This window comes from Pipra filicauda, unplaced genomic scaffold, assembly GCF_003945595.2.
Source record: "Pipra filicauda isolate LSUMZ 115617 unplaced genomic scaffold, ASM394559v2 scaffold309_size868695_pilon, whole genome shotgun sequence".
Lineage (NCBI taxonomy): Eukaryota > Metazoa > Chordata > Aves > Passeriformes > Pipridae > Pipra > Pipra filicauda.
Window position 1 is genome coordinate 114,895 of NW_024104431.1, and position 14,574 is coordinate 129,468.

At 42.3% G+C, this 14,574-nt stretch overlaps 1 protein-coding gene across 5 annotated transcripts in view; it reads left to right on the top strand.

The window, feature by feature from the left end:
* Positions 1-14,574, top strand: part of ATG7 (autophagy related 7) — a 119,370-nt gene that overhangs the window by 18,745 nt on the left and 86,051 nt on the right. For all 5 annotated transcript variants that reach the window (XM_027748455.2, XM_039383417.1, XM_039383419.1 and 2 more), the window contains 4 exons: positions 10,620-10,814; positions 13,006-13,209; positions 13,463-13,578; positions 14,259-14,334. In XM_027748455.2, coding sequence (XP_027604256.1) covers positions 10,620-10,814; positions 13,006-13,209; positions 13,463-13,578; positions 14,259-14,334 — 591 coding nt within the window. The remainder of the gene's footprint in view (positions 1-10,619; positions 10,815-13,005; positions 13,210-13,462; positions 13,579-14,258; positions 14,335-14,574) is intronic.

Sequence of the window (14,574 nt, forward strand, 5' to 3'; positions counted from 1 at the left end):
CAGTCCTTGTTCTTCTTGAGGGAGAATCCTAAGGATTCTTCGGAGGATTGCAGGATGCTGTTCTTAATATGGTGCCAAATTGTTTCAGGAGAGGAATCTGTAGAATCTGTGGAATGGTTTTCAAGCCTAGTTTGAAGGTTTGCCTGAAAACTGTCTCTTACTGTGGCTGATTGGAGATTGTTAACTTGGAGTCTCCTCCTTGGGAGACTGCCCTTTTTAGGTTTGAATTTGAGATTAAAGTTGAGTTTACAGCGCACCAGTCGATGGTCTGTTTGGCATTCTGCACTGGGCATCACACGGGTATGGAGGACATCGCGAACATCTCTCCGTCGCACCAGGACGTAATTGATGAGGTGCCAATGCTTAGATCTGGGGTGCATCCAGGTTGTCTTCAGACTATCTTTCTGCTGAAAGATAGTGTTAGTGATGGTGAGCTGTTGCTCTGCACAGAATTCTAGCAGGAGTCGACCATTATTGTTGCAGTTTCCAACACCATGCTTGCCTAATATTCCTTTCCAGGCATCAAAATTCTTGCCTACTCTGCCGTTGAAATCACCAAGGATAATGACCTTATCATCTGCAGGCACCTTTTGGGTAAGGCAGTGCAGGTCAGCGTAAAATTTATCTTTTTCAGCAGGGTCAGCTTGGAGGGTTGGAGCGTATATACTGAAGAGGACGACGTGTTGGTTGTTGTGTAGTGGAAGGCGTAGGGAGATAATGCAGTCAGAGTGACCTGTCGGCAGATTTTCGAGTTTGGGAAGAATGGAGTTTTTGATCATGAAGCCGACACCTGAGAGATGTTTTTCGGTTCTGGGCTTACCTGACCAAAAGAGGGTGTAACCGGCACCATGTTCTCTGAGGCTGCCTTCTTCATGAAGGTGAACTTCACTGAGAGCAGCAATGTCGATGTTGAGACAAGCCAGCTCTTGAGCAATTAGGGCGGAACGTCGCTCAGGACGTCCGCTATCCGCAGAATCGAGCATGGTTCTGATGTTCCAGCATGCTAGAGTTAATTTAGGTACACCTTTGGAAGCAGGTGCATGCCTTTGTCTTTTGATCTTTGTGCGACCGCATTGGAAGAAGATACCCGTTGGTCTGCGGTTAACCAACTGGGTGAAAGTGGAGATGAGCTTTGTTTAGGCCACCTTTTCTAGGCCCCTCTCCGAGTGGAGCAAGCAGTGCTGTCCTTGGAAAGGCTGCTTGGTCATTCAGGGTGCTGCCCCAAGAGACTGTCATCTCCGGTCAGTCTCAAATGACCAATATCCTGAACTGCCTGCATGCAGGGTTGGGTCTGCGGCTCCCAGTGCATCTTTCACCTGCCGTTTCGACCCTCGCCTATCGCTACAGGACTTTTTGCATGTGGGTAAAGCCTTCAAGCCTGCGCAGTGGATTTTTAGGTGAGATGCAGTATGCGCGGAACTGAACCCACCCTTTAATCCCGAGGTTCATCTGCCAGGGCCGAGCGAGCTTGGACGGTGGCAGCGAGATCCTCAGGACGTAGGTTTGATTAGAGTGACCTTCTCTTAGGTGGATGGCCTTACAGGGCTAAGCGAGCTCCATCTGCCCGGGTTTGAGATTAGAGTTGTCCTTCTCCTAGGATGACTGCCAGAAGGCTAATGAGCTCATCCTGCCCACAGATTCATTTTATCCGACCTTACAGTTTTGACCTGTCGTGGCATGGGCGACCCTACCAAAGGCATGTACCATCGCCAGCATAGCTCGCAACCACATAGGGGTACACAGGCTGCATTCCTACTATTAAAAACGATTAGAGTAAGTCTTACACTACCTAGTTTCTGCCATCTGTCTATATTCAATCCCTGGGAAACACCCAGGATCAGCCCTTTGTCCTGACTAACCTTTCAGGATGTAACAAATAAATCCAGGACATACCAAACCTGGGCAGTAGCCGCAGGTGAGCCAAAAACAAACAAATGAGCAAAACTGTTCTGGCCACCGTACCCACCTAGGGCTCGAGGACCTCTCCAGGCCCCAGCCCGGCCAAGATCTCCAAGCCCCAGAGGAAACTATTATCCACCCTGATCTTGTCCTCCCCGCACCGTGTTTCCTCATATCTTCCCACGCATTACTTACCTGACCAGCCTCCAGTCCGAGGACCCCCACAGCCTGCCTGGTACCCTTCACCTCCCCCCTCCCCAAACCAGACCGGCAAACCTCTGTGTACTCCGAGGCTTCCACTCTCCTCTCTCTCCTTTCTCACGAGGGCACAAGGCCACGCCGGCGAAGCTCCCACTCTCCTTTCCCCGCTGGGGGGGAGGGGACCGGGGGCGGCCCTGCGAGCGCTACACAGGTGATATGTTGGTTACTGACAAACCTGCAAGCATTTTACTTCAGATACTCCATAGCTGTTAAACTTTATTGAGACAAATATTTGTAATCATGAAATATAAGTAAACACCATCTGAATTATCTTGTAGCTCGTTGATGGTGAAGTAAAATGTATTTCTGTCTAGTATGTCCTAAGGACATAAATGTGAGATCAGACATATTAATTGTCCATTTATGGGAGCAGGTCTTGAAACTGTAATAAATGTATCATTGAGATTCTCTATTATGTTTTACACTAAAAATTTGCAGTCTTATTTGCCGCCGTCCGAAAGGGGTGGGGGACCGTGGCACTACACGAGTCCGTGACACAAAGGTGGGATGCAGGTAGAATGCTTTATTCATGCGCGCACCCGGTCTTTTTATCAGCTCGGGAGGGGAAAGGGCCAGAACATAGGGCAGAGCATGAGACAGACAAGCGGGGGGACAAACCAGGATAGGGACACGGGCAGAAGAGGGAGGAACCGGGGAGAGAAGGGGCGAATGGAGGCTGTCCCCTCTCTGCAGCTTCTCCAGCCAATCGGCAGAGAAACAGGAGCAGGGAGGTGAGCAGGGAGGTGAACAGGCTGGGACATGCCTGGGAAATATAAATTCTGGAGAAGCATACAATGTGTATATACGTAATAACTGTAAAGTCTGTATCATAAAGTCCTTTCAATCACTGTACATCTTTTTCCACTTCTGAGATTTTCCCCATTCTGATTCCTGGTCCTTCACACTTATTTAATTGATTTTCTACATTAGAAGAAAATAAGTTAATGGTTAACTTCCAGAAAAGTAGTTGGCCTATAATTTCAGAATAGACACACTCTCAGCATCCTCTATCATGAACAAAAAATTTTTAGACTAGTTTGGCATGTGATGAAAGTCACTCAGCTGTTGATAAAACAGTGTTTGTTTTGGAATTGAGACTGTCTTAGAATGGGTAGCTATAGTTACCAGAGCTCAGCTGGCAAACAGTGTAGTAAGAACGCTCACTATGCAATTCTGTGTTTAAAGTGCTACTATGTTACTAGTCATAATAATGTTAGGAGTTATGAAAAGAGAAATACAGATTATGTCATTGGTGTTCAGCGTTGTGAACAACTTTACAGATCATTTCTAAACATCTTTAGGTTTGTTTAGTTTCAGCCAAGGAGTGCCCTGTGCTTTTATTCTTCTCTCTGTGTTGACCCTGTTATTATCCTACTATTATCATTTATGAAGTCAGCACTGCTACTAAGTAGTAATTCAGTGAATATTTGAGTATCAAACAATGATTGCCAGTATGAAAAAATTCTGAGCATTTCACTTTCAGAACTTTTGGTAAGTAAACCAGAAGAAACTCTCTGAAAGTTCCAAGAGCTTTATTTAAGCTTGCTGCACTACAGTGTTGCTGTTACTTGGTGATACTCCTTTAGTTATAGAAATATTAAATATCAAGTACAGAAGAGAAAGCATCTGTGCAGTGTCACACAGAGCACTAACAGGATGCCCTCTAGGGCATGTGTCACATGATTTCTCACTTTTTTTACTTGAGAACTCAAAAACAGGAATATTAAGAAAGCATGAGTACTTTAATTAGAGGAAATAAAAGCTGTTTGTGGAATCCTGACTTGTACAGTTATGAGTTTTCTTGTTAGAAATAACCAAGAAAGCAAAAGACCAAACTATACCATGGAATCGTGAGATTGTGATGAGGCTTGGGAAAAATAAAAAGGAAAAAAAAAAGTTAAAAGTAGCCTGGAGAAGAGCTTCTAGTAATAAAGGGGAGCCAATAACAATGCTTTAGTGAGCCTGTATTGATGATGTATATACATGTATATTTGCTATACACGGGGAAAAAACCAATTTTCCTGTTTGGTAATAGCACATACAATGTGCAACCTGTACTGTGTGTAAGGAATTTTTCCTCTACTATACACCTCAAATATTCTGCATCTCCCGCTGTTTTTGTAGCACAGTATCCCCGTTAGTGTTATGCATTCCCTGTGTTTTCCTCATGCCACGGATGTGTCACATCTGATCAGCCTTCAGTGGGACTCACACCTGGTTTCATAGCTTTTTGGCACAAGTGAGGAGAAAGCAATTGCACAGTTCCTGTGTACCCACAGGATAGAATGTTTCTAATATATTTTTTCGTCAATCTCATTCCTGCAGTAGAATTCATGGAGAAGAGGGATCCTGTTTGAGGATCTGTAAATAAACAGAGAAACTACATGCCAGCACCAACAAGAATTAACAGGGCTTCCCTGTAAAACCTCTGGTTCAAACAGTTCATATCATGCTGGCAGCATGTGAGTCGTGAGGTTCAAGTGGCAGGCCAAGTGCAGGGACTAACAATAAGTCTTTAATTAGTCAGGGTAAAATCTTGGTGCCTTGGAATGGTTTGGACAGTGAAGGTGCTGTAGCTGGAGATGTTTGTAGTCCAGTGACTGCACTGGGCTTCTCCACACGGAGCTACAGCTGTTCCTGCACACTGTGCTTTGCTTCTTACCAAAGTCCAGATTTATCAGTATAAATGTCTTTGAAGAAAAAGATTAGTTGTCCTGGATTTTGAGCCTTCTCATTTCTCTCATACTGAAGGAGTAGCCAAAGCTGTCTCTTGCTGTTTGGAAACCCACATGGTCCTTTCCGAGGGAATCCAATCAGCAATGCTGGTTCTGAAGGCATTTCTGAAAACTTGGGTTTACGTTTGCAGTCTAATTTACTTTCTTTGATTCAATTTTGAGTAATATTTTGCATGTAAAATGCAGTTTCTCCTGGTTGACTTTGAAATGCTTGACTGCTCTCTGTGAATTCTGCTTTATTTTTCAATTTTACATCCTTTCTAGTTGGAAGAGTAACCACCTCATCATTGCAGATGAAACAAGAAGGAATGCTTTGGCAAGGAGCTTTGATTTGTTTCATTCCACTTCTAAGATTATCATTAGCTGTAGCTTAGAGTTTTACTATAGAAAAGAAGAGAGGCCTTGGAAATAGCAGCATTTATGAATTCACAGCTTTTCCTAACAAGTAGGTAATGCACAGAGTCATTCATGTAGCTGTTCTGTGGAATTTAACTTTCTTACCTCTTTTATATAGTCATTTCCTGAACTATTCAGGCATGGAACTCCAGTGTATTTAGCATCTTATCCTTTATTCTGTACTGCCTGAGAGGGCCAGTTTATGTAGATGCTTCTCATAGAACAATTTAATGATGCCAGCACCCCATTTCTTAATGTTGTATGTACCTACACACTTCTGTTCAGGTTTAATGTATTGAACACAGTTATATTCTAAGTGATCTGAGCCATGGTTTAACCAAAAATGCAGAAAGTTAATAGAAATGAGAATAAAAATGAGAGAGAATGTTATGGTAGCATCACAAATTGCAATATTTTGGCTGTTGGCTTTAAAAAGAAATGCAAAAAACCCAAAAGCATTAGAGCCTTTAGCACAGCTTTGATCAGCTGTCAGTGAAAGTGTTGAAAAGTACATTATCTTTTATGGTTTTGCACATGTCAACATACTTCTAAAAAAAAGGAGTTCTGTGTGATTCTATGACTTTATGGGATGGTAACTTTAAAAACTTTTTTTAGCGTGAAGGTCTTAAAATCTAAGCTTTTTTGTGAGCAGTGAAGCAGAATTCTTTTCATCACATAGAGACTCCTGAGATTTTGGAATGAGCAAGGTCTGTCTTTGGAGATATATGTGTATTTATTCTTCCTTAAAAAAATATTCATGTGGCATCCCAAGCTACTCTTTGAGCTCTTTTTGCCAGCATTTGGCTGCGAAAGTGAACCTCAGCCACTTTTGCTAGTGACTGGTTGTGGTGGGAGGAAACAGTTTTCCCCCTGAAGTTATAAAATGGTAAAACCCCAGGGGGTGGTGACCCTTGAGGTTTTACCCAATGAGCACTTCTGCAAAATATGAACATATCACAAGCAGACCGGAAGAGAAGGTGTAGTGATTGTTGTAGTTGAAGAAGTAGCCATGTTGTAGAGCCACGAGGAGAAGCAGCCCCACTGGGGGCTGCCCCCCCCAGCCCCCGGCTGAGGGGCTGCAGGGACTTGGAACAGTGTAAAACTGGGCTAAGTACCTGTAGCTAGAAAGCTAAAGAAGTTTTCTCCACCGTGAGTTGGCAGACAGAGCAGCAGCATGAGCAGTGTCCAGAGAGCAGTGGCAGAGAGCCAGAAGAGATAAGGGAGAAGCAGCAGAAACAAACATGCAGCCGAGCAAGAGAGACACAGAGTTGTCCGAGAGAAGGAGAGCCAGCAGCAGAGAAAGCAAGACTAAGCTCTACAGAGCTTAGAGAGAGAGAGCGTTTGGGTAAGAACCAAAAAAAACTCCCAAACTCCTTTGAGACCCCTCCTAGGAGGAGGATGATATACTCTTGCTTGAGAAGAGTCTGGAGTGCTACAGCACTGCAGAAAGGAGCTGAAAAGCTCAGAGAAAGAATGCGGAGGGGGTAACCTTGGCCCCCCTCGCCGCTGCTGCCAAGCTAAGCTAGCAGCCTGAGATCAGAGCACAGGAGCTCTGATAGAACTCTTGAGGCAAAGGCCTTCAACTGAAAGCTGCCCAAGATGTTCTGACTCAGGGGTGAATCCCCTGAGGAAGGGACCTTCATGGGGGTCTTACATCCCATGATATGACATGGTGAAGTGAGTTTTGTCCCTGCTACGCAGTCCACGGAAGAGAAGACCCTCGCTTGGAGACGATGGGTCGAGGGGCTCGGATACCCCCTCGTGTGTACTGGCAGACATCCAGCTACAGCTGCTGCATGAGAAGAAGAGAGCCTGCTGCCATAGAGACTGCTGCTCTGAAAGTAGAAAAGATCTTTTCCTTCTTCCCTCCTGGACTTTTATTTGGAGGGGAGAAGAGATTTGATCCATTGTAAATACTTGTATGTCATGGTAGAGATAGCTAAGATTGTATATAATGTACTGTAGTATTTATTTTGTACAGTCATTGTAATATATATTCCCTTTCCCCCATTTTGAGTCTCGTGTGGTGTCTGGAAAACCCATATCACACTGGGTTGAGATGTGGGAGGGGGTTTGGACTAGGGAATTGGATTTTGGAGCTCTTAAACCATGACATTTTTGGTAGCAGAGGATGGTTTTGATCCATCGAGATAAAGAGATAAGAGCCATGATGCTTGTGATAACAGAAAGAGTTTCCAGACAAAACACAGACTGTACCATTGTAGAGAAAGTAAGTCTATAGTAATGTAAGTTAAGTACTAAGAGTAGAGTTAAGTTTGTGATAATGCTATATTGATGTGTAGTAGAGAGCTTTTGGTTATATTTTAGTTTATTGAAGATTGCATGTTGATTAGAGTTTTTCAAATTGTTGTGATATGTTATATTTCACAAAAGCGAGGGGGTGGACAGTTGTGGTGGGAGGAAACAGTTTTCCCCCTGAAGTTATAAAATGGTAAAACCCCAGGGGGTGGTGACCCTTGAGGTTTTACCCAATGAGTGCTTCTGCAAAAGTATAAACATATCATAAGCAGACCGGAAGAGAAGGTGTAGTGATTGTTGTAGTTGAAGAAGTAGCCATGTTGTAGAGCCATGAGGAGAAAGGGCAAGAGCCCCCTGGGGGGGCTCTGGCCCCCCCAGCCCCCAGCTGGGGGCTGCAGGGACTTGGAACATTGTAAAACTGGGCTAAGTGTCTGTAGCTGAGCCGGGGGATGTTTCTCCGCTGTGAGCCGCAGCAAGAGATACTGAAAAGCAGCGGCAGAACAGCAGTGGATGGAGAAAGTGGCAGAGAGCCAGAAGAGATAAGACCAAGCAGCAACAACAGAGAGAACTGCTGGAAGGAGAGAGAGAAAGAGAAAGATAGCCAGCAGCAGAGAGAGAGAACAAGACTAAGCTCTACAGACAGAGACAGAGTTCTGGGGTAAGAACTGAATCAAAAACCCCCAAACTCCTTTTGTGACCTTTCCTAAGTGGAGAGGATAGACTCCTACAGAATGGAAGTCCTAAAACTGCAGCAGCACTGCAGAAAGGAGCTGAAAAGTTCCGAGAAGGAATGCGGAGGGGGTGACCTTAGCCCCCCAGCTGCTTGAGATAGAGCACAGAGCTCTGCAAAGGGAATTTGAATCCCCTGAAGATAGGGACCGTCACAAAGACCCCTGAGCTTCGTGATATGACGTAGTGAAGTGACCCTTGTCCCGGTGAACACAGCCTACAGAAGAGAAGACCCTCGCTTGGAGACGATGGGTCGAGGGGCTTGGATACCCCCTCGTGTGTACTGGCAGACATCCAGCTACAGCTGCTGCATGGAAGAGAGAGACAGAGATGCCTGCTGCCTTAGAGACACTGCTGCTCCGAGAGCAGAAAGGATCTTTTCCTTCTTCCCTCCTGGACTTTTATTTGGAGGGGAGAAGAGATTTGATCCATTGTAAATACTGTTTTGTCATGGTTAGAGATAGTTAAGATTGTATATAATGTATTGTAGTATTTATTTTGTACAGTCATTGTAATATAGATTCCCTTTCCCCCATTTTGAGTCTCGTGTGGTGTCTGGAAAACCCATATCACACTGGGTTGAGATGTGGGAGGGGGCTTGGACTAGGGAATTCAATTTTGGGGCTCTCAAACCATGACATTTTCAAGGAACAGTTGAAACTATTGAAGCTGCTAGACTTGTCTGTATTCCTACAGCTATAGTCACAGGATGTTTTTTTTCTGAATTCTGCTGAGATTTTTGTATTTTACAAACCCGGTTACCATATTTCTATGCAAGTGGTGTTTAACTCGTTTACTTGTTTGTGTTAATTTATTGAACAAAAATCAACCTCCTAAGTCACCAGCAGTGTCAGTTATGCTTATGTAATAAATCAGCACTTGTGTGCAGCATGACTTAATGAGTTATCTATAAATACATTATTCATGTACAACATGGATTAAGTTTTCTGTTCCTGCCGCAGCTTTTTGAGGGTATAATGACCCTGAAGGTAGAACCTCCTTCAGTAATTACCCAGTGTTGTGCTGGTGATATAGAGCTGTTCTCACTGGGAAACAGCTCTGTGTTGGTAGCATGCTGGGTCACTGTGGGCTCTACTTTCCTGCCCTTGGAGGTGGCAGTGAGGGAAAAAGGGGAAAAAAAAAGTATATCCTTTGGTGTGGTTAATACAGATATTACTGAATTAATTTCCCCAAGCTGCTATATGTGCCTTGTTCTTTTTATCATCCTCAGGGGTATTTGTGACGTTTAGAATGTACATTCACCCTTCTGGTTATTTACCTCACCTGGATTTATGAGTTATGCTTGTAGTCGGTCTATACAAGAAGCACATTCCACCAACCTTCCTTTTCTCTCTTTCCATGCAATTTTATCTTTGGTTCATCCAGCTTTTAAATTTTGTCTTTTAAACTGTTGGTTGCTTAGGGCACAGTGACAGGCAGGGAGGCTTTGGCAAAACTTATGCTTTAACATATATGAAGATCCATTCTCCTCTTATAGCAGATGGCTGACAGATTGTGTTAATGTATTTCCAAATTAATGACTTAATTGTTTGCATTGTATATGCATTGTGTATGTGCTTATTTGGCTCAGTGTTTTCTGCTTAGTATGCCTTGCCCAAGTAGGGGGTTGGAAGAGGAACATGTTTCTGCAACAGAAATATGCTCTTTTCAGCATCTGCACAGTACAAGTCTCCAGACAGCCAAGCTCTAGAGTAACAAGTCTCAGAAGTGCTTTTCTTGTATATCAGCTTCACATATGGCTGGTTGAATTACAGTAAAATCATTTGAGACTAAGGAATTTAAAACAAAGAGCAGAATGTGTGATGCTTCACGTGCCTTACTGTAACTAAGTCAGTATTCCATATCAGAAATGTGAACTGCATCCTGTGAACATCATGTATGAAGTGACTGCAAAGAGAATCCAAAACAAAGATTTTATACATGTTTAACAACTGGATCATAGTCACATGTAAACGGGATTGCTTGCCTTTGTAGTGAGGATGTTTGTAATTTCTGGGATTAAGAGCAATTCAATTACCTTCTTGTAGTGATTTGCTAGGCCTAAAAAGACCTTCTGAGACACATAAACAGGGTTGGTCTGCACTCGTGACCCAAACTAGTCTGTTTGCACTGAGCTGCTCTGTTCTGGATAAATACAGCAGCTGAGACTCAGAAACTTCAGCACTGCGCTGTCACACAGAGATGTCAAGAAGAAAGTTGCCATTCTGCCAAAGAGTAATTGAATTTGTACTCTACAGTTTTGTATTGAATTTTATACTAATTCTATTCAGTCACAAGGTTATCTTTTTAACCTGTTGTTTTCTGTCTGCCTCCATCTAGAGCTCAGAAGGCTATAACATGAGCATCCCTATGCCAGGTCACCCAGTGAATTTTTCTGAGGTAACAATGGCACAGGCTCGGAAGGACGTGGCTAAACTTGAAGAGCTTATTGATACTCATGATGTTGTTTTCCTACTGATGGACACTAGAGAGAGTCGATGGCTTCCTGCTGTCATTGCAGCCAGTAAGAGGAAGGTATTGTACCATTTCTTTTCTTTCATTCTTTCCTTAATTTAAATAGATTTCTGATCCTGAACAATAGTCTTGTATGTCTTTGTAGCTCAAATGAACTTCCCTTTGCCAGTAGAAAGATCAGTGTGTCTTTTTAGTGCAGACTTCACTGAACTATAACTTCAGGTGTGAGTGGGTGTAACTTGATAACTTAATCAATTCCTCCTTAATCCTCCTGTCTGCTCTGCAGTTTGCACCTGTGGTCTTTCAGCAATCTTTTAGCTGTTTAAAAAAGCTCAGAAATGGCATAAAGAGTGAGTTTGCAAAGCTGGGTATTGAACTGGAAAGTGCCAGCCTACTCTTCCATATGTATGGTGGTTGGTAATTGTAAGAAATATATGCAATTTTATATGCAGCCTGTCTGGTTCAGTCAGAACAGGGTTGTTTTAATGATCTCTAAAACCTCCCCCCACATTTGCTTAGCTAACAGTGCCCCACTACGTTTGCCTTGCAGCATTCAAATCATATTCTGATGACAAATTTTAAAATTTCTTTGTGACACTTCTCTGTTATTCAGTGGCATAGTGTGTCTGCATCACAGTTAGTTGATTTGATAAGATCACTTTGATATGAGGAGATGGAATTCCCTGTCACTGAATAAGCACAGCAGTGAAATCTCAAGGTGTCCAAACTGAAATGCTCAGTACTTCGTGCTGACACGCATCTAATGAGAGCTCTGTTTCAAATGCAATCTTGTATGATGACTGCAGATCTGAAGTACTGCAGTTTGGTCCCCAAGGTCTCAAAAAAGGCACATGGAATATGAAGAACCTAGTGAGTGAGAATGTGTGTAAAGTGCATAAAAACAGGTACATAGGTAGAAGAAAGAGCTGGTTTTCCCATATAGTCATTCTTTGATATTCCTGCAGTCCTCTCCCCAAAACAAGCATCTTAGACCCCTCAAGTGTTAAATCCTCATGTCAGATGTTAAACCTTTGTTCCTCTTGAGCACTGGAACTTGTAAAATTTTGCACCTTTTTTTTTTTTTTTTTTAATGCATGCCAAGAGACACTTTTCCATTGTCTCTTTATCCAAACCAGATGATTCTGGGTTTTTTTGTTAAGGGTCAATCAGTTAGATTGAAATAGTTGCGAGCCAGTAAACTGAAAAGAGAGAAACAGCTTATTGCAGTGGGAAGTGTTTGGCAATGTTATTAATTTCTGGTAATACCAGCCGTGCCATGTTACTGGTATTTCGAAGGTGGAATACCATATTCAGGCTTTACAGGTAGATGTAATGAGAAGATGCAGTCTTTATTTGCTGTAGACCTGGGTGTGCTGCCACAGATTCAACAGCATGGTTCTACTTTAGAACTGAGGGGAGAAAAAACTACTACGAAAGAGACTATCCAGAAATTATTTGAAATACCGAGAATGATGATGCAACTCACAAGCTTGCTGTTAGGATGGCTAATTCTTTATAGCTTCCCTCAGAGTCCCTCTTTTAAATAATTCCTGCCTATAAGAATGAAAAATTACGAACTGCTGCACTAGAATTTCTATCAAAAGTATCTGCATGTGAAGCAGTGTAGAATTTTCCTTTAGATTTTACTGGCTACAGTCATTATTTTATTGATGTTATGCTTATAACATACAGAGCTCCAGATTACCCTAACACTTGCCAAAAACCAGAGAGAAAAGGGAAAATGATGACAGTGTAACTGTGCCATAGCTGCTTGTGCTCCCCACGTGACTAAGCATATGCATATGAAGACCATAAGTAATCATTAATTGCTTTCCTTACTGAGCAGAAGTGGTTGTTTTTTTTTTGGATAACAGATGGTGTTTCACTGCTTGAAGTTCCTGTTACTTCTTTGTCAGCAAGTGTGCATAGGTTTGTGTAGCAGGTAGTTGGAGTCATTAATTTGTATCAGATTTCCCTGAAAGACACAGAAAAAGGCGAAGGTTTATGCCTTTCTGAAACAGACTTTTATTTAGGTTTTGTTTCTTAGAAGCGCTTGATAACTGGAATTCTGCACCTTTCAGAAACTTTATTGTTTATTGCAAGGATGGTAGATATGCAGTTAATGGGTAGTTCATCTGTCTACAGCATGTGGGGGTTTTTGACATTTACAGTTAATAAAGCCTTGAGGCCTTTTTTTCCCCTCCCTTTTTGGCTCACTTAAAATCTCTTGTTCTCCCTTTATTGTTCACAGTTGGTCATCAATGCTGCCTTGGGATTTGACACTTTTGTTGTTATGAGACACGGCCTAAAGAAACCAAAACAGCAAGAGTCTGGTGATTTGTGTTTCAGCAATGCTGCTGGTCCTTCTGATCTTTTGGGATCGTCACTCTTTTCAAATATCCCTGGCTATAAACTGGGCTGCTACTTCTGCAATGATGTTGTGGCACCAGGGGATGTGAGTAGAACTTTATGCAACTGGTGATTATATATTCCTTCTGTCGTGACTTGAATTTTTTATTTCCTTTAAATGAAGTTTCATGAAGGGATTTGTTTTAAGTTGATGTACATGGGATTAAGAAATGGCTCATCTTTTACTTGGAAGATCAAAGAAATTAATTGCACAGAACTAAGGTTGTTTTGTGTAGCAGGACAGATAGTTACTTTTGAGTTACTTTTTTTCTTTCCTTTAGAATTGTCTATCTTTGTAGTCCACCAGGGATCGGACACTGGACCAGCAGTGCACAGTCAGTCGCCCTGGATTAGCCATGGTAGCTGGAGCCCTTGCAGTGGAATTAATGGTTTCTGTTTTACAGCATCCAGAAGGGTGAGTCATTTCTGCACTGGTATTATCTGAGAAATAAGACAAATTCAATAAAATCTTTTGAGAAGAAGGAAGTACACACCAAGTAGGACAATTCTGTAAGTTGTAGTGTTGTCTGTAGATTAATGTAATCTATAGATCACATCTACTGTATTAGTGTAATTTAACAGTGTCTGAGAGAACTGATTCATCAAATCTTGAGTTTTTCTTTTTATTTTCTCTCTGAGTTTAACAGTAGAAAAGTATTGAGAAGAAAATATTGCTGTTAGTGGATCTTGGCATTCCCTTGTTGGACAGTGTTTGAGTGTAATGAACAGCTGTCGTAACTATCTGTGTCCCATGAAGGGCTTCAAGATAAGCCACATATTGCAAACCTTAATTAAAATTAAGTGGGTTTAATACAGTAATTATTCTGAAATCCTGCAACTTGAAATCGAGGCTTTTTTTCTGTCTTTAAAATCCGTGAACGAAAAAGTGACTTAGGAGTTGGCCATGAGCACATTACAAGTCTCAGACTGATTTATATCCCCATGGTGTATCTTAGTTACTCTGAAACAGACTTTCCAGATAGGTTCCTTTCCAGATTCTAAACTGTGAACTGTAACAAAATGCCTCGAAGCTGACTGGAAATTTTGACTCTGAGTGTGCTCTTGTTCTAATTTTCCTTCTTGAATTTTTGGCAGCGGTTATGCTGTGGCCAGCAGTAGTGATGATAGAATGAATGAGCCCCCTACTTCTCTTGGACTTGTTCCTCATCAGGTAAATAATTTGTGAGTAAATGCTTTTGTTTAAGACCTGGGAACTGATAAAAGACAAATGTCACAGATTTTGTCTCCTTAACAAAAACATGCAATATGCTGATTCCATTCCTCAAAGGACCGACTCTCCATGTTTGTTTAAAAAAAACATATATGAATAATATTAATCCATCACACAGGCCAAGGTAGTTGTGTTCCTGGCATTGTGTCTGTCCTCCTTGTGGATGCACAGATCCTGCTA